We start from the raw sequence: 20,223 nt of genomic DNA on the forward strand, positions 1-20,223 counted from the left end.
TACGGAACTTGTTAAGCACAATATTATCATTCAATTATGAAATATATAATTTTACCTTTTTAAGTTGTCCGACAGAACAATGTTTTTTTTTATGTTTGAGAGGTTACTGGTGGCCCGGAGGCCTTTCGAGTTTTACCAGGGCAGGTGGGCGAGCAAATGCTCAGTCAAGAAGGGTGGGATTTGTTAACAGCTACCCGTGCGCCTCCAAACGATACGTAACAGCTGACCTAACAACTCAAGAGCAGCTTCACGAATGAATCTACTACCGGATCGGAATCGCGACCCGCTGAGAAGATCCGGCGAGAAACTCATTTGATACTAATCTGTGATATCATCATGTGTGTATATAATATAATAGCCAGTCGAGTTAAATTCAATATTCGCAGTACATTATTTTTTGGGAGAAAGAATGATGTTGAAGTTTAAAATCCATTACTGGTTTGACTGACTGGTTCATTTTTATTTATTTATTATTTAAAAAAAAGGATTCATTTTAAAAAAGAGAGGAGAGTCGCATATCAGGTACGCTTTATAATTACGTGACGATTTATATTACCAGTCAACACTTACTGTCTCAAGGTAATTGATTCAAAATACATACTTTATTTTATTTTATTGCCTTTGTAGGCAGACAAGCATATGGCCTGATGGTAAGTGGTCACCGTCGCTCTTGGACGTCAGCAATGCCAGGGGCAGAGCCAAGCCGTTACCTACCATCCAAGCCGCTACCTACCATAAAAAGATGTCCGTCAATGTTTTTTTTTTATTGCCCTTGTAGGCAGACGAGCATACGGCCCAACTGATGGTGAGTGGTTACGGTCGCCCATGGACTTCAGCAATGCCAGAGGGGCAGAGCCAAGCCGCCGCCTACCGCTTAAAACTCTCCACAAGCCTCGTTTGAAGAAGGACATGTCATAGCGCTCGGGAAACACCGTGGAGGGGAGCTCATTCCATAGCCGGATGGTACGTGGCAAGAAAGCCCTCTGGAAACGCACTGTGGATGACCGCAGCGGCTCCAGGTAGTATGGAGAATGTAATGTTGAGAGACTGCCTGATTTAGGTTATTTTCAGTAAGAGTACTAAATGACCTTTAACGGCCGTCTGGTGTGGTGGTAAGTGACATGTTCACTACACAAGGGGGTCGCGGGTTCGAATCCCGCCAAGGGAGGATATTTGTATGATAAATATAAATGTCTTTTCCATGGTTATGGATGTATATTAAATATATGTATGTGTATAATAAAAATCTTACATTTATTTCCGTTATCTGGTACCTGTAACACAAGTTCGTTACGAACTTAGCACGGGACCAGTTAGCGTGGCGTGATTGTTAGTAATTTTTTTTAAGGGATTTTATGACCTGGTATCTAAGACCTTTAAGCCATGTCTTATTTTAATTTATATTCATATTTTTATGAAAAATGATATTATGGAGTGAAATGAAATGAAATGAGATGAGACGATATGGGATAAAATATAATCTCAGAATATTTATTATTATTATAAGTGACCTTATTCAAAGTGAAGCTGGTCCTGGAGGCCTGCTGCAGCGCGAAGATGCAGTAGCCGTGCAGCTGGAACTGCGGCGTGCGGACAGTGTGCGGCCCGCCCGGACTCTGCACGCGGGGCGCTTTCAGCTCAGACACTTTCGACTTGGGCGTTAAGAGCTTTGAACTCGACTGGAAATCAACAAATCATATTCAACTTAAGCTGACACACGTAGGTTTCAAGTTAAAATAAATTAATTTAATGTTGATTTATTAATATTAATTTAATGTAGGCAGCGGCTTGGCTCTGTCCCTGGCATTGCTGAAGTCCATGGGCGATGGTAATCACTCACCATCAGGTGGGCCGTATGCTCGTCTGCCTACAAGGGTAATAAATAAAAAATTACCTTTTTGTTGAAAATATGATATTTGACATCGTGTGGCAACATTTCCTTGGAGGCTTGCAATAAATAAACTTCCACTGTCACCTGCAAAAATAAATGTTACTTATTTAGAACTCGTATTGAGTTTGGCTAAGATTTTCTGCGATATAGGATTAGTGTGAATTTTATTGACTAAGACTTAGATTTGAAAACCAGTGAGGTTTTATCTGGTCTTCACAGGATACAAAATCCATTATACGCCCGACTCGATACATGAGGTCATTTAACACACTTTTGATCAAAGAGGCCGTGAGCTCGTCAATCGTTACGCAATAAGTATGTATAAACTCCCCAATGAGTTTCCAGCGTCCACCGGCTACTATTAAATCACTTACCTTAAAATCACTAGAGAGTCCGAGCATTTTGATTTCATCGGGGAAATGTATAGTGTTGTTTGTTGGTTTAGTTTGCTGCATGCTGGTCGCCAGAACTCTGTCCCGACATTTCAGCAGACACACGGCGTGATGCCCGACAGCGCCATCTGTAACGTTTCATTTTAATCATGAATAGATCAAAAAATTTTCTTCTGAAAGATTTCATCAATCTTATTACCCATGATTTTCAGATTTCCAGAAAAAATGTATATGAAAAAACGTATTTGACAAAATATGCGACATGTGCCCTTTTCGAAATTGCATATTCAATTATATATTAGTATAGAAGAGTCGGCTACAAGACCGCACTCAGTACGGACCGGCGTTGAGCTGGCGCACGTAGTCCCGGCGCAGCGGCACGTTGAGCGCCGCGACGGAGAGCGAGGCCAGCCCCGCGGCGGCGGCCGGGCCCGCGCCCTCCACCTGCAGCCGCTGCATCTCGTGCAGACACGCCTGCCGACGGTGCGCTGCAACATACGCGCACTTACATATCGACCTGGTAGGACCTCTTGTGAGTCCGCGCGGGTAGGCACCACCGCCCCACCTATTTCTGCCGTGAAGCAGTAATGCGTTTCGGTTTGAAGGGTGGGGAAGCCGTTGTAACTATACTTGAGATCTTAGAACTTACTTATATCTCAAGGTGGTTGGCGCATTTACGTTGTAGATGTCTATGGGCTCTGGTAACCACTAAACACCAGGTGGGCTGTGAGCTCGTCCACCCACCTAAGCAATAAAGAAAAATTATTAATAGTAGCAGTAGCGGAAAAAGGGAGCACCATCAGGTCCCGATACTCACTGGCCAGGAGCAGAAGCCTTTCGCCCTCGGCCTGCTCCGTGGAGCCGCTGAACTCTATGGTCGCGGCACACAGGTTCAAAGCTTGACTCGCCTGAAAAGCATCAAATTGTTATTATAGTACTCAATTCGCATACATACGCACGCGCTCATCCGATGTCATATTGACAACAAAACGCTCGATGAATAATACGACTACAGTAGGCGCGCGAGTTCATGTCCATCCTGAGGAATGCGGTAGTGCTGTGACCTAGTTAATTATGGCAATGTCGATAATAACTACCGATTTAGTCAACAACTGTCAATTTGGTTTAATGTAACTTAAGGTAATTTTGCAATTTATGGAATAAAATAAATGTGATAAGTAATTACTTGTTTATTTATAATACAGAAAAAAAAAATTAATTCCAATTCAATCACTATCAAATGAAAAGCCAACCAACAGATCAGAATCGGTATCAGTAAGTATATTTTTTCAGTAGGTTTTTTTCTACCTGAACTTGTTGGACCAGGAGTAGTCATGGTTAAATAACACAATAGCATAAGCGTAAATTTACGATATCGTTAACGCGCGTCACAACCGTCAAGGACAACACTCGACGTCAGACAAATGCGGGGAGGCGGGCGAAGGCGGGGCGAGCTGTCCCCCGCGCGTCGCCTCTGGCCCCGATGGATATGAACTCGCGCGCATACAGTACACGGTTTGCGCAGTTATGTCTCCACGTAAAGAATCATAATAATATGTTCATTGTTTTAAATATTAGGGCGCTCCTTATTTAAGGTTTGTCCGAAAAAAAATGTCGGTTCTAAATCTATTAAAAAAAATCACCCCAAGTTTTATAGCACTTAATCTTAACTCCCGGCCCCCCCGATAACCAAATTTTTAAACGGAAATAACAGAGGAAAAAATCTGTTATTACTTAGGAATTTTTTACGTCATGAACGGATGACCAGATCATATCGGCAAACAATAAGACTTGCGCCGGATCTTCTCAGTGGGTCGTGTTTCCGATCTGGTGGTAGATTCTGCGAAGCACTGCTCTCGCTAGGGTTAGTATAACGTCTTCAGGTTTGAGCCCCGTGAGCTGAATTCGATGAATTTAGAACAGCGGTCGGGGAACCGGGGTAAATGGAAATGGGGTAAAATGAAATTTTGGGGGGTAAAAATGAAACTTTCGTGAGTAAAGAGTATATATAGAAGTGAAACTTCTTTAGAATCGTTGTGATTTCAAATTATCATGGAGACTATAATATGAAAGATGCGAAAAAGAAGCGATTTCGTTTTTTTTTGTTCTTCGCCATGGGGTAATGTTAACTTACACAAAAATATTTTGGGGTAATAATTAAAAAAGTTCCCCGACCACTGATCTAGAATAACCCCTCGAGGTTACTACTAGAATAGGTTAGAGAAGAACAGGGTCTCGAGGTACCTGCGATATAACGGTCTGTTGCTTGGTGATCTCGTTCTGCAGTTCCTTGATGCGCTGCCTGACGGTGACGGCCGCGGCGGGCTCCTCGGGGCTGGAGGGCGGCGCCCCGCGCTCCGGGGACGCGTGCCGTATTACACGAAGCGGAGTGGACGGAGTCGACGACTGCAAATAAAAAATATATAATTAATAATGCGTCATTTAAAAAAACAACAATAATAATACCTACAATAATAATACAACAATAATAATCACCTTCACACTACACCTAGCTTCATCTCTGCACTCCCCTAAGGTAGACTGTTAGAGAATGTCTATGGCATTAAGTCCGCCTTTATACTTTCTAGTATAAGAAGTTATAAATAAATAAACAAATAAATAATAATAAAACTTGATCTTCTCGAACAACACGCAATGTAATAAAAAATCACTTTTCAACCTTGATTCATTGACCTGAGACCAACAAATTTCAAATATGAAATAGGAGGGTAGGTTTAGAATAAAGTAACTCTGAGATGTTGGGACTTTTTGGCGGGAACGCGAGGGGTAAAGTTGTGTGATTTGTTTTATTTTGTCTATTTAGTGTTTCTTCAGGTTTAAATGTGTAATAATGGTGGTTTATTAACTGTTAAAAGTCCACTGAAAAACTCTCAGTAAATGACCACCATTTTACTGCGATTATATTTCATGCCATATCATTTCATTTCATTAAATTTCATCCCAGTTGATTAATGTCTCAAATTAATCATCTGCATTTCATTTCACTCCATATTATCATTTTTCATAAAATTAAGAAAATAAAGTAAAATAAGACATGACTTAAAGGTCTTAGTTACCAGGTCATAAAATCTCTTAAAATAAAAATAAAAATCTGAGATGTTGAAATCCGGTGTCATTTTTATATTACATATGATCCTAAGTTAATATACGAAAGCGGCTTATAGAATTGTCTATTCACTCATATATAAAATCAATAAATAATAAATGCGGATGCACACGATAAAATGGACATGTGTGCATGTTTGAGCACTCTGGATCCAAACCAGCCTTAAGGTTAAGGTAATTTTGATGTTAATTTTGAGTTTTTGTTTTTTTATTATTATTGCTTTTGTTTTATTCCGAGATTGTGGTTATTATTTCTATTTAATCCTGGTATACTATATGAAATATTAATGAATGTAATATGGACGCAAAATCTGAAGAAAACATTCAAACCTTCAAAGTATTATATCTCATTTTCTATACGAATCAATACTACATAATAATATTGTTATACATTTGTTTCTCTTTAAACATAACACATTTTTTTTCGTTAATTGACTCAAGAATACTTACGGAATTCTGCATCCTCCTATAGAAGCTGACGCTGTGGACGAGTTCGGAGCCCTTGTCGTGTCGGGGCGCCGGCGTGCCGGGCTGCGCCTTCAGCGGCGACGTGAACTTTGACTTCTCTTGATAAACGAAACTGCTCGAGGACATGCTGCCGTGCTGTAATAAAGTTCAGAGTTGATTTTTAATGTTCTTTGACCATGCGAACTGAGCTCGTTTTGAATTCATATTTTTAAATTTTTTATTGCTTAGATGGGTGGACGAGCTCACAGCCCACCTGGTGTTCAGTGGTTACTGGAGCCCATAGACATCTACAACGTAAATACGCCACCCACCTTGAGATATAAGTTCTAAGGTCTCAGTATAGTTACAAAGGCTGCCCCGCCCTTCAGACCGAAACGCATTACTGCTTCACGGCAGAATTAGGCAGCGTGGTGGAACCTACCCGCGCGGACTCACAAGAGGTCCTACCACCAGTCAATTATCTATCCGAATTACAAAATTCAACGCGAGTGGAATTGTGAGATAATTTCACGTTACCTTGTTCATCTTGGGCGGCGTCGGACCTTCAGCTTCCTCGCCCAAGGCTTCGTCTAACATATCGTCTAGCTCACTGTCGCAAGCACCTTGAGAGCTTTCAGAGTCGCTCTGTCGGACTGCCTTTCTGTAGCTCGTGTTATTCTTCTTCACTACCTGAATGGGGAATTGTTACATTTGTTTCATTGAACACAGCACACGGAATGATTACATCGAAAACTAAAATAACAATCTTGTTTGCAAAAGGCATGCGTTCGTGTATTTTGAAATGACATTCAGAGCCCGATAGTTTTGCTTCGTGATCCAATTTATTATTTTAAACTAGCTGACCCGGCAGACTTCATAGTGCCTCAATCGATAAATAAAAGACACATCAAGGGGACACATTAAAGGAAAAACAAAATTGTTTGTTTTATATAATTCCGAGCTTTTTTATATTTTTTCACCTTTTAAACCTTCCCTGGACATCCACAAATAATTCAAGACCAAAATTAGCCAAATCGGTCCAGCCGTTCTCGAGTTTTAGCGAGACTAACGAACAGCAATTCATTTTTATATATAGAGATTATTGAATGATGACAATATAGAAGTTGTTATGATTCGGAGATAAATGAAATAGAATTTAAAACTTAAGTTCAAGTCAACAGAGTAGCTTACGGCTCATCTGATGCTTAGTGTTTACCAAAGCCCGTGGATATCACGAAGGATCGATTATGGAAAAATATTTTTGAACTTTTTATCTATTTAGATAAATCAACCCAAGAATGTAGAATGGGTGGAGCGATTTTAATCATCAGAATACGCTGCGAACTAAGCTTAGGTTGGATTACGTGGACTTTTTTGAGAAAAGGCTGGATTCAATCAAGAATATACATATAATTTGTTACATATAATTAACTTTATCAACTCACGTTCATCACGTCTCGTCCGAAAGAAGTTTCAGCCCAATCATCGGATTTATTGAGTTTGTCAATCTCTTTCTCTTGTACATCTTCTGTGCTGTAAATGAAAATGTAATGTTCATATACACACATTTCTTCACACAAACAGTAAATTCATTGAATAATATTCTTAAATTGTTTGTTCTTCATACGTAACAAGAGTTCTAATGTAGAATATTTTCATTATCCCAAATCTTATTACAAGGTAAATTGATTATCATTATTAATCGATCGATTCTTACAATGATCATTCGAAATTTATCTGGGTCCAATTTTCCGATTCTTACGTGGTGAAATGGTGCAAACTGATTATCAACTTTAATTTTATTCACTGTTATATAAAGTTTATGGGATTACCAATTATTATTGAATGGAAACTTTTTTTATAATAATATCGACGGAAGAAAGCGGATTTGTCGTAACTTGAAAAACCCAACTTTATATTACACTAGATTATAACCGAGCTTTGATCGTTTTTTTTTTTATAACGCCATCTTGTTGTCTTTAAAGTAGCAAAAATAGTATTATTATTCGCCAATAGACGTCGGGAAGAGTCATAAAGTTGATTATTGAAAACACGAATAAAACCAACATTTTCTGAAAATAAATCGTAGCTAGATCGATTTATCGCCCCCGAAATCCCCTGTATACTAAATTTTATGAAAATCGTTGGAGCCGTTTCCGAGATTCAGATTATATATATATATTAATATACAAGAATTGCTCTTTTAAAGGTATAAGATAAGATCCATCAGATAAACTTTGTTTATATAAATACATACAAATTTTCTAAATTCTATTTCTATAATAAATGTAATATGAGTTATGAATTTTTGATGTAGTTTTATGACTCTGGTGTAATATAGTTGGCTTTTTCAAGTTACGACAATTCCGCTTTCTTCAGTCTATATATTCACGGGTTTAGTTCATTCCAAATTTATGTTCGGTTATTCATTTTTTAAGGTTCAAATCTGAATCTAAATTCACAAGCCTCTGGGTCTGCGGAGGGACTTCGGTTCCCTCTGTATTTTGTACCGTATGTTCCATGGGGAGTGCTCTGAGGAATTGTTCGAGAAGATACCAGCATCTCGTTTTTACCATCGCACCGCCCGCCACCGGAGTAGAGTTCATCCATACTACCTGGAGCCACTGCGGTCATCCACAGTGCGTTTCCAGAGATCTTTTTTGCCACGTACCATCCGGCTATGGAATGAGCTCCCCTCCACGGTGTTTCCCGAGCGCTATGACATGTCCTTCTTCAAACGAGGCTTATGGAGAGTATTAAGCGGTAGGCAGCGGCTTGGCTCTGCCCCTGGCATTGCTGAAGTCCATGGGCGACGGTAATCACTCACCATCAGGTAGGCCGTATGCCCGTCTGCCTACAAAGGCAATAAAAAAAAATAAAAAAAAAAAAAAAAACAATCGCATAGATTACTAATTATGTTTTAGAAGAGCGGCAGAAATTTAATTTCCGAAACCGGGTCTCGACTAACTTAACTTTATACTAGTTTATACTAGGAGTTACGGAGATCCCTTAAGAACGATGGTATACGCAAAATTATCTGTAGCTTATACATATATCGATAGATAAAAGGCTATTTGTTCAAAGCGACAATCCGCTTAACACGCGACAGTTATCTTTGTTATTAAAGGTGCTTTTTATTTGGTATTAGCATCAACAGTTCGATGTTTTTAATTGAACTTCAATTAAATTTACTCTATTGAAATAGTTGTAGGAGCTTATAGTTGTAATTTTTTTTTTAAATTTTGAACTTGAAATTGCTGTCCTATGTAACAAAAATGTCGCTTTAACCAATTAACTTTTCACCTCTCGATCTACTGATCGCCTTCTCATTTCATTCCCGCTATTTTGCTGTTATTTCTCAGTCGTTTCGTTCAGTATGCAAAATCGTTGATAATCATATTTCTATTCATATGAAGGTTTAGTTCTTCTATAACGTATCCATTAGCTAGGATTTTCGGTTTAACCAACTTTAAGAGGGGGTTCCTTAATCGAACCGTATGATATTTTTCAAAAATAAGCGTTTAGTTTTTCAAAAATAAGCCTTTTTTTAATGACTTACATTGGTCTGATCATGAAGCTCAACATATTCATTTACACTATTATTGTTAACCATACACATTAATGACTTAATTCAATTATTCTTTATTCTATTCTATTATATCTTTATTCTATTCTATCTATCTATCTAATATAGTGAACTTGCGTGTCATATCAGGGCATTCAGGGCAATTCGCTTTAAAGTCGATCACACGCGACTTCATTTGTTAATAATGTTGTTAATTTCATAGTTGTTCTCTATCATATTATTATTTGTACTTTTAAATCAGCACAACAGTCTCCCGTTCATTATACGAATGTATGTTTCATTTGAACGCAAATAAAGTTTTGTTTTGCTTATAATTAAAGTGATTCAACGTTTTCTATTCATTTATTTTTAATATACCCTCATATACACATTACAACACTTGTTCTAGAGGCACCGCATATTTGAAACTGCTTGTTTAAATTTTTTTGAATTTGAAATTAGTAGTAGACAGTCATTTTAAAATGAAATTTTATGACTTTACCTTCAGACATAATATGGCAGTTAATTTAAAATAATGCTTTAAAAATATATCTTAGTTGTCTCCTACATTGTCTCCCTGAATCTCTTTAGGCAAAAAAAAAATATTGACTGTATGTAAAAAAAAAACTGTTTTGGCAATTTTAGAAGGTCCTTATTTCAATCTCATAATTAATTGAAAATAAAAATTGTTTCAAAATCTATAAAAAGCGCGCCAAATTGCCAGCCGTACCGGAAATTAAAGTAATCTTAACTCTGGTGACTATATTAAACCGATATAATAAAATTATTGTATTTTCATTGGTCGTTGATACGCGTCGTAGTACATCTGAATGTTTGTGAAAAATTCCTATTTCGAATACGTAACAGATTCCGTTACGGATATAAACACAATAATAAGCTAAAAAAGCGTGCTAACAAACTTGAGAGCGTGTCAACGTGGTCATTCGTTTAAAATACTGGCTCTAGAGCAGGTGCTCCCAAACTTATTTTGTCTACTGCCCCCTTTGCGAATAAATTATTTTTTAGCGCCCCTATTTTTTCACCTACTTATAAACCACTATAGCGAGAGTTCAGTCGATGTCTAAGAGTCCTCCTAGATGAAATTGCAAATTGCCTCCCAAGCCTCTACACAACGCCCCCTTTTTTTTTCTTGGTCTCTTACCGCCCCACTTTAGGCCTGCAGCGCCCACAAGGGGGCGTCATCGCCCACTTTGGGAAAGGTTGCTCTAGTGTCATTAGAGGAAACAGCAGAATGAATTTAAGTCAAAATATCAAAGCGTCGCCTCTTAATAATTTTATTGCCATTAAAATTATCATTCGAGTTAGCATTACCTAGCAGCTAACACGCACAACACTATCGTTTGCGTTACGGCTACAGAAGCACCGCGTTTGATAGGTAACGAAATTCTTCGAGAATTTTTACCAGCAAGTCGTTTTACGATTAACTCGAATGTGAGGATTCTATTCATTTAACCGTGTATAGATTATATTTGAATGGCAATAAGGTCCAAATTACATAGTATTGTAAAAAAAAACTGTTCGATCGTTGAAATCTGAACACACAAGCGTTTCGCGGCAGAATTAGGTAGGATGGTAATACAGTAACTCCAGTAGTACGGTACCTACTCCTAATTCGCGCTTCCTTCATTCGCGTTTTCACTAATCGCGGATTATGGAGATGCGACCCAATTCCTATATTCGCGGCTAAATACTACTATCCTATATTCACGCATCTAATCGGTACATACACATTGATAAAAAGTATTCAATTATGTAGGTATCCAACCGAATATACTTTGTGAACGCACTTTAGCTTAATCACGGTTTCCGTATTTTTGCGGCGTATTTACGGTACATACACCTCGCGAATAAAGAGCTTTTGCTGTACTCAACTACTACATTAAGCTTTCGTCGTAGAGGTCACTCGTGAAAACGCGTGTTAGATACGTATTTATTTAGACAACGGTGGTCACTTCGTAACGTTTACGGACTTCTTCAAACGAGGCTTGTGGAGAGTATTAAGCGGTAGGCAGCGGGCTTGGCTCTGCCCCTGGCATTGCTGACGTCCATGAACGACGGTAACCACTTACCATCAGGTGGGCCGTATGCTCGTCTGCCTGCTCGGGCAATAAATATATAAAACTTCGATAAACGCACTCTTTTTTTCCTACCCAAGTCGGTAACCTTACGAGCGTTATGCCAGCTTCACCGGGCGAGTAGGTGAGCTCACGGGGCTCTAACCTGAGGACGTTGCTAACATTAGCCCTAGCAAGAGGCGTGCTTCGCAGAATCTACCACCGCCTCGGAAACGCAACCCATTGAGAAGATCCGGCGAGAAACTCATTATGCTTAAATGCACAGTGTATCTGTGTGCTTGGTGCGAGTTTTTTAACGTGCTCGATAACGTAAAAGTTAACTCAATTTTGTATGGAGTTGGAACGTTTGTGTACGTTTGCCCCTAGGGGCGCTGTGGCGACTGCGTTACAAAAGGCACTGTAAGCACAGAGGCGAGCAAAGAAATTTACAAATTTTGCGTGTTTGAACCTCTCTCGGCTTGACTTTAACATAAAGTAAATATTTTTGTAAAATCAATTTTGACACAAATAGTAAAATGACGTAGCAATTATTACTTTAAACTTTTATCTATCTCTCTCGCATACCGGCAGTTTATCGACGATGACGTCATTACCCGCATCAGAATTTTATCGTTCCGATTACATCCACTGCCGTTTAAAAATTTTTTGCATAATTCTGTACTGATTAAGAATTTTTATTTATAACTACTAGTTTAAAAAAAATATATAATATATCTTAAGTACATGTCATGTATATAAAAAAGTCAATTGTTTATCAATAGTTTTATTGTTATTTTGACACTTCCAGCCCAACTGATTCGCTGATCTGCATACTGAACGTACAACTGCTGCCCAAAGTACCCAAAGTACACAGCAAAATAATGAGAATAAAACAATATCTATACACGTACAAAACCTTTTATTAAAAATGTATAAGCATTTACATAAATCTTATTATCACAGACAAAAAAAATATTTAAATCTATTAATGCTGAAAACAGAAGGCTTAAAATTAAATTGGATTAGTTCGTGTTTTTCTTTTCTTTTTTTGAAAAAAATTCTGTTCGAATTCATAATCGTTTAAATATTACTTTGATATGGCCAGCGGTCCTCAAATGTCTTTGAATATTGTTTTTATATAATAAAACGAGAATTTATGCATACACTCATACAAACAGACATACGAATACGATTTTTTTTGGGAAAACGAGCACAGATAGCAATTCTGTTGATTACTATCACAAAACAACGATGTTGAATATATAGATATATTTCGTTCGAAACATAATGCATCAGCTGACGCACAGTTCAACGACCTGAATAGTGTTGAGAGCGATTTATCACAAACTACCTTCGTTCTAGGTTAAAGATTCACGATAAACTACCCTAACAACTCAATAAGTTAGCTTAAGTTAATATTACACACTGTAGTTTGCCTAAGCATAGTATTTTGTCGTGTCTTGAATTGGCAGTCTTTTCAGTAAACCTCCTTCTTCTTTTCCCTAGAATCTATATGACAAACTGCCAAGGGATGGGGTGATTTCAGTAAATGGCAACATTACTACAAAAAAATTCGTTTACTCTGATTAATATGGGAAAGATGGTCTAACTAACGTGTCAGTTGTGCCACCTATCCGATCATAAGTGAGGTCATGAGATCACAGAAAAACAATCTTAATAAATTAGAAGTTTTCATCAACATTATGGCCAAGTTTGTTAGGGTTTAGTCGTAATAGAAGTTTGGCTTGTAAACATCTTACACACAAATTCTCGATTTAAGCTATAAAAATAATTGATTACTGTAATTGCTATTACGAGTATAAGTACATATCAATCGTACTAATCAAAATAATTAATATACTAAACAAAAAAAAAGCAACTAGACTATATTTAAATTATATTTGTTAAGTAAGTTATTATAACGTAAATACATAATATCAAAATTGTACTTTAAGCGGATTAAGTAGTACATTTTAAATTAAATCACTGATATAGATAGATATGTTTGTATAAATAATGTATATTATTAACAGTAAATACTACAGTATATTATGTACTAGACTAAAGATATAGGCAACATGCAGTCTTATTATTACAAATATATTATCATTATCAACTAGCTATGCTCGCGATTTCGTCCCGGGAAACTTGATTATTTGCTCAGTAATGCATCCATGTTAATATAGCCATAATGCGACTAAAATGTATAATAACGCCATCTATTGCGTACTAGTGTAAACGTAATGAAAATTTTCAAACTTCTAGTAACTTTATTTTTATTGTAAATATCGTCGTTTTTTTTTTTCAAATAAGGACCAATTTCTCTAGCGGTAAGGCCTTGTCCGCACCGCGATATTTTACCGCGCGATTTTTTTCTCGTAATTCTGTAACACGTTTAATATTATAGGAGTATACGCACTGGCGGTAAAAAAATCGCGCGGGAAAAAAATCTGTGACTTGATGCAAATTGAACGCGAAGCGGTGCGATTTATTTCCGCGCGAATATTTTGTACCGTATAAAGTAAGTATGGCTATGTTCGCACTGTGGAATAAAATTCGCGGGTTTCGCTCAGTCGTGCAACGTCGCTATTGAAAAGATGTCGCGCGCTTCTTCTCCCGCCCGATTGGCGGCCGTGCAAGAAAATGATGAGATTGATATGGAGCAACTAATCTCGCTGATGTACAGGAGACCTCCCTTGTGGGACAAATTTCATAAAGCATACCACGATAGAATGGGTCTCAATGCAGTAAGTGGGTGAATCCAATACTCATGACATCTTTTGATACGTCTGTTACGCCGCCTTAGCATTAGATAAATAAAATTTTTTGTTCAGTTGTCCATTTTACACGTGCGTCTCAGCCGAGAACTGAATTAAACTGACGAAAATAGTACGAAATTTTATTCGCAGTGCGTACTAGATGTAATTCTGTTCGCGGAATTTAATACACGCGAATAAAAACCGCGCGGTGAAATATCGCTGTGCGGACAGGCCCTAAAACTAAAGGAAAATCTATCCAGTAGTTTTTGCGCACTAAGCCGCAGGCAGACCTGTCATTTTATGTATACAGATTAGGATGTAATTAAAAACGGCACAGATGCGAGAGACAATTCATACGAAAATCAAAACAATTCACGCACTAAAATTCGTATTTATTTACAGAATCGGTTTTAGGAGCTGGTTCATTTTAAGAACAGGATATTTCGTTCGTCCGATTTAATATATATCATACTACGGGAATTCAGATGTTATGTTAGGCGCATAAACAGAATTCACGCAAGATTCCACAGGGTAAATATAAATTTAAAACAGATATATTGGCAGTTACTATAGCTTTAAGTCTTATGAAAAAATACATTTATTGAATATATTTTTTAAATATAATACATAGTTTAAGGAGGATCCCGTTGTTATGTACATTGACATGTCAGCGGCACAGCCAAGTCGCTGCTTAACCCTAAGTCTACGGCAATATTTCCGAAAATCAATAACGTACACATTTAAATACATAATAATATTTATGAGTCATGTGTTTTTTGTATAATGTGTTTAGGTTATTCCCCTATTATTGTTATTGTATAATATTGCTACTGAATTCTGAAAAATCTAAATAAATATTTTATGTGTGGCGCATTTACGTTGTAGATGTCTATGGGCTCCAGTAACCACTTAACACCAGGTGGGCTGTAAGCTCGTCCACACAACTAAGCAATAAAAAAAAAGAAAAAGATGCTCGTATATGATTTTAGTTACTTTTAATAAGGCTCCTAATTGACTAAGAGGGTTAGAAAATATTTTACGTCAAAGACTGCAGAATCTTCTAATACAGACAAGTCAGTCATATTTTTAATCGATAATACATTTAACTATGGACAACTTTTTTTTTTGTATATATAGCAAAGGAGTCTGTAAACGTACTCTGAATTAACGCAGTGGGTTCTAATGAGTATTAAACTGTATATAAACATCTCTCCGGTAGCGGACGTTACGATGGTAAAATAGAGATGACATTTTTTTTTTTTGCATATATAGTTGTCACTCATGTTGTGCTCATTATTGTGAGTCACTTATCAGCAATTTACAGGTTTCAGCCACCGCAATATTCCTCAGAGCACTGCCCACGGAAGATAGACGAAGCCACTCCGTAAGACTTAGAGTGTCCAAACGATCCAGATAGATATTTCATTGTTAAGTAAGGGTCATTAACTTATTTCTTCCTAATGTTAACAGTGTTATTATATTTAAACGTATTTCTGGCAAGATTTCTATCGCATTAATATTATTCGTAACTCCCAAACATCACAAAACATATAAAAGGGCAGAGGAATACGTATAAAACAGACGAACCGTGAACGATGACTTGAAAATTTGCGAGATTTATTAACATATTGTCGTCTCGCTCGCACCTAGTAATAACCATATGAGAGATAAGGACAGAATACGTAATCTTTATCGAAGGCCTTTAGCCGACTTTATAGTGTTGTACCATATCTTAATTGATCTCAAATTAAGTCCCGAGTTTAATTAAATACACAGTGTTTTTGTTGGCATTTTTGTGGAATAATTTCAAATAGAAACCTTAGTGAGTGGTAATTAATGTTAAAAAGAAAGATATTAATCCTTGGAGTTGCGATTTATGTCTGTGGTTTTACTTTTTGGGACCACAGTGATATTTTAAGTATAGTACTCTAAACGATGCGCGTATATATATTTTTTTTTTCTAAAGAAAAATCCTTTCGTTTCCTGGCTGAAACGTGCACCACGTAAACCCACGAGACAAACTCTGACCCCGAACGCCATGTGCCCCGATCGGGAAACGATTCTGGGCCCGTGTTTTAAATTCACTCAAGTTCACTAGACTTTTAACGTGGCCATTGATACGATAATATTTCTTCCATTGGACCAAAGCATAAAGCCTTAACTTAAAATTATCATGGCTATATTAATATTCACTGTAATGTGTTTATTTGTCGTATTCATTGATAGTCAATTAACGAAAGAACGCGTTTGGAGTTCTCGTTACCGCGATTCAAGAGTTACCTTTAGCGAAAACTAGATGTCGCTACTTGCTCACAACGACTTCATTACCTACAATTCTAGCCACATAGGTTACAACACGACCGATTTTCGTTTTTCAGGACGTTTAGACCGGGCTAATGTTTTAAAGTCAAAACTAAAATGATTTGCATTAGTCGCGTCAATAACGATTGTCGATACACCAATGTCGATAAAAAATGTCGACCAATCGATAATCGACTCCATGTCTCGTAAACAAATCGACGGCTTCGCAGCCCGTAACTCATATACACATAAAGAAAAAGACGCATTCGAGGGCGTAATGACCGCACCTCGATCCGCCGCAGTCGGAGTACTCCTCGTGTCCTGAGTTGTCGGTCTCTATATCCGATAAATGCGGGTACAGGCCGGGCTGCTGCGTGACGGCGCCATTGGCGTGTCCGTTCGCTTGTTTGTTATTGTTCACTTTGATCCTCTTTACATCCTCTAGTACCGACACGACGGCAGGCGAGTCTTGAGAGTCTGCAACAGAGTTATACAGTTACGGTTTATGGGCTCAGTGGAGCAAAGTGGGTCGCGTTTCCGATCCGGTGGTAGATTCTGCGAAGCACGGCTCTTGCTAGGGTTCGTGTTGGCAACGTCGTTAGGTTTGAGCCCCGTGAGCTCACCTACTAGCTCGGTGACGCTGACATGGTCTTTCTAGAGCTAGACCATCAGCTTAGGTAGGAAAAAAAAAGTGGAGGCCTCATGTAAAGCAATGACAAGCATTGTAAAGCATTGGTCAATGAGGGACTATAACGTTAGTACTTTGTGTTTAGAGCGAGTTTTTTAACGTTCTCGATAGCGTAAAAGTTAACTCAAATTGGTATGAAGTTGGAACATTTGTTACACGTCATTACGGATCTTTCTGATCCATTAACGGTGCTTTTAGGTACCACAAGCACCGATCACCGTCCTCGTCGAACGAACGAAGGGCTCGACGAGCGACTTAACCCATAGACACTGCCCACTGAGTTTCTCGCCGGATCTTCTCAGTGGGTCGCGTTTCCGATCCGGTGGTAGATTCTGCGAAGCACGGCTCTTGCTAGGGTCAGTGTTAGCAACACTCCGGTTTGAGCCCCGTGAGCTTACCTACACGTTAGGGCGAAGCTGAAATAGCCTCTCAAGGCTATCAGCATAGGTAGGAAAATAAAAAAAAATAAAAAGGAATGTTTGCCTACGTTTGCCGCTAGTGGCGATGTTCCAACTCTATACCAATTCGAGTTAACTTCGAGAACGTTAAAAACCTCGCACTAAGCACACTGTTGGACAAGATGATCAGAACGCAATGTGTGACCGCTTCGCGCTAGATATAGGCAGGTTAACGATACCTAATACACACAATAAGCCCCACCTTAACAGTAAATAGTTTGCTTTTAAAGTTCCTGCCTCCAAAATCACGGATTCGGATTAAGTGTCGCTAATTTCGTCGCAGTTTGAAACCGTTTCCGTGCATTAAAAATATTTAAAGCATTAAGAGAGACAATCGAATAACGTGACTCATGTTGGGCAAACACAAAATGATCAGCGAAACTCAACGTTTACGAGGAAAACCAAAATATAGCTTCTTAATCAATATGACTAATAAGTATTAGATCGGATGCGTTAACTTTTTTGACGTAGGAATGTTTATGGCTTAGTGCGAGTTTTTTAACGTTCTCGATAGCGTAAAAGTTAACTAAAATATGTGTGCCGTTGGAACAGCACCCCTGGCAGCAAACGTAGGCAAACGTTCAAACTCTATACAAATTTGAGTTAACTTTTACGCTGTCGAGAACGTTAAAAAACGCACACAAAGCACACTGAACCAAGACCTTGCAAAATTACGACAAGAAGTAATCAGGCGTTTGCATAACTGAACCTAGAACCTAATATTGATAGATCGACAGGGTCTCTATGGATTTTGGTAATCATTTAATACTACATATAACAATAATAAGTAATGAGTAAAATGATAGAATATTTCGCACTTACTTCATCTATATCTTATCATATCTTCATATTTGAGCGATAAATTTTAGAAGAAAAAACATCTTTAGCAGGTACATCTATAAATATTTGTCCTGCGTGTGAATGAGATAGAACATTTCTGTAGGTTTCACTTCTACCGAGTGAGTGATGAGCCTGTTACAACTTAACACATGTGGCGGGAACATGTCACATGTGAGACAAAAAGAAGTACACCCCAATCCCGATTACTAAATATATTTCTCGAAGACTTTCATCATAGTTAAAATCATTGAATGCTCGACCAACAAAGGCGATCATGTATCTTAGCGAACTATTTTTTTTCCTATCTATTCGAGGGTAGCCTAAAGGGTTGTTCCAGTTTCTCGCGGACGGGTTGATGAGCTCACGGGCTCAACCTGAGAGAATTTGCTAACACTAGCTCTAGCAAGAGGCGCGCTTCATTTAATCTACTACCGGATCGGAATCGCGACCCATTGAACAAACTACAGTATACTGCCAAGATACTAAAACACAATACTAACTTCTCCTTTTAACCGGTTGAGAACCAACAATCTTCTCGGCGTCTTTGTCTCCTTCTCTGTCTACGACGTCTCCATTTTGTTCTTTCGTCTTTTCTTCGAACGTCACTTTAGGTATATTGGCTATGACTTCCGGTTTCTTATGAGCCAGAGATGTAGTGCTTCCCATTAAGGGGGCTTTCTCAGATGGATCCTGCTCGCTCTGATCGTCATCTGAATCATTCTGCTCAGGTTTCCTGGGAGGGGGTGCCTGAAAAGAATAATTGATATTTATGTTTAAATAACGCACTATAGATATGGCAGTGACCGACCCCCAAACCGAAGGAAACTGCGACCCTTGCTTAGATGCCCACAGACACAGCCCATTGAGTTTCTCGCCGGATCTTCTTAGTGGGTCGCGTTTCCGATCCGGTGGTAGATTCTGCGAAGCACTGCTCTTGCTAAGGCCAGTGTTAGCGACACTCCGGTTTGAGCCCCGTGAGCTCACCTACACGTTAGGGCAAAGCTTATATAGCCTCTCAAAGCTATCAGCATAGGTAGGAAAATAAAAAACTTAGATGTCGTAGAAGTGACTTCCAAATTTTAATGTTCCGGTTTGTGGAGTAGACTGCCAATCATTCGTATGTAATCGAACTTCAACCTAACGCTTTTAGGTGAAGGTTGACATTCACGATAGATCACTATCTGCGTGACAGTGATTGTGATTAGCCAATCTTCTAACTAGAACAGAAGGGCAAAGGGTAAAGAGTAGTTTACAACGTGAATACAACACAAGGTCGGTTTGAAATAATGACTATCCTTCCTTAATACGGAAACGCGTAATTGCGAAAGCATAAGCAAAACGGTGGTATCAAACTGAACGGTCTTATAAGACCCTAAAGCGACACTCACAAAAAATTCTAATCGAGAACTCAGATCAACGAAAAAACCTCAGTAAACTTTTGGAAGTAACATCCCTAAGCATTCGGTATTGACAGCCAACCATCTGCGGTACAACATTTATTGTAATCTTTACACAAAAAAAAACTAACCAAACCAAAGGGCCTCAATAATGTTAATTGATGTAATTACCGGGTTGTGCCAACAAGTGCTAAATTAATTTTAGATTTCAAATTAAAAGATCCTTTTTAATTAAAGTATACATTTCTAAGGATAGTTTATTTAAGCAATCAATAATGTTGCTT

At 38.2% G+C, this 20,223-nt stretch overlaps 2 protein-coding genes across 5 annotated transcripts in view; one reads left to right on the plus strand and one right to left on the minus strand.

The window, feature by feature from the left end:
• LOC149500618 (waprin-like protein) overlaps window positions 1-20,223 on the plus strand; it is a 337,771-nt gene that overhangs the window by 250,067 nt on the left and 67,481 nt on the right. The gene's annotated exons all lie outside the window — the stretch shown is intronic.
• The window catches only part of scra (anillin, actin binding protein), a 75,252-nt gene that overhangs the window by 3,184 nt on the left and 51,845 nt on the right, over window positions 1-20,223 (minus strand). For 3 of the 4 annotated variants that reach the window (XM_089735856.1, XM_089735853.1, XM_089735855.1), the window contains exons 9-19: window positions 19,043-19,289; window positions 16,844-17,033; window positions 7,302-7,389; window positions 6,394-6,546; window positions 5,860-6,012; window positions 4,528-4,689; window positions 3,101-3,191; window positions 2,625-2,771; window positions 2,266-2,411; window positions 1,895-1,975; window positions 1,512-1,679 (exon numbers count right to left, since the gene is read on the minus strand). In XM_089735856.1, coding sequence (XP_089591982.1) covers window positions 1,512-1,679; window positions 1,895-1,975; window positions 2,266-2,411; window positions 2,625-2,771; window positions 3,101-3,191; window positions 4,528-4,689; window positions 5,860-6,012; window positions 6,394-6,546; window positions 7,302-7,389; window positions 16,844-17,033; window positions 19,043-19,289 — 1,626 coding nt within the window. Of the gene's footprint in view, window positions 1-1,511; window positions 1,680-1,894; window positions 1,976-2,265; window positions 2,412-2,624; window positions 2,772-3,100; window positions 3,192-4,527; window positions 4,690-5,859; window positions 6,013-6,393; window positions 6,547-7,297; window positions 7,390-16,843; window positions 17,034-19,042; window positions 19,290-20,223 lie in introns of all 4 variants that reach the window. The other variant, XM_089735854.1, reaches the window with a different exon arrangement.

The sequence above is a fragment of the Bombyx mandarina genome, chromosome 20 (genome assembly GCF_030267445.1).
Source record: "Bombyx mandarina strain Sakado chromosome 20, ASM3026744v2".
NCBI classification, from domain to species: Eukaryota; Metazoa; Arthropoda; class Insecta; order Lepidoptera; family Bombycidae; genus Bombyx; species Bombyx mandarina.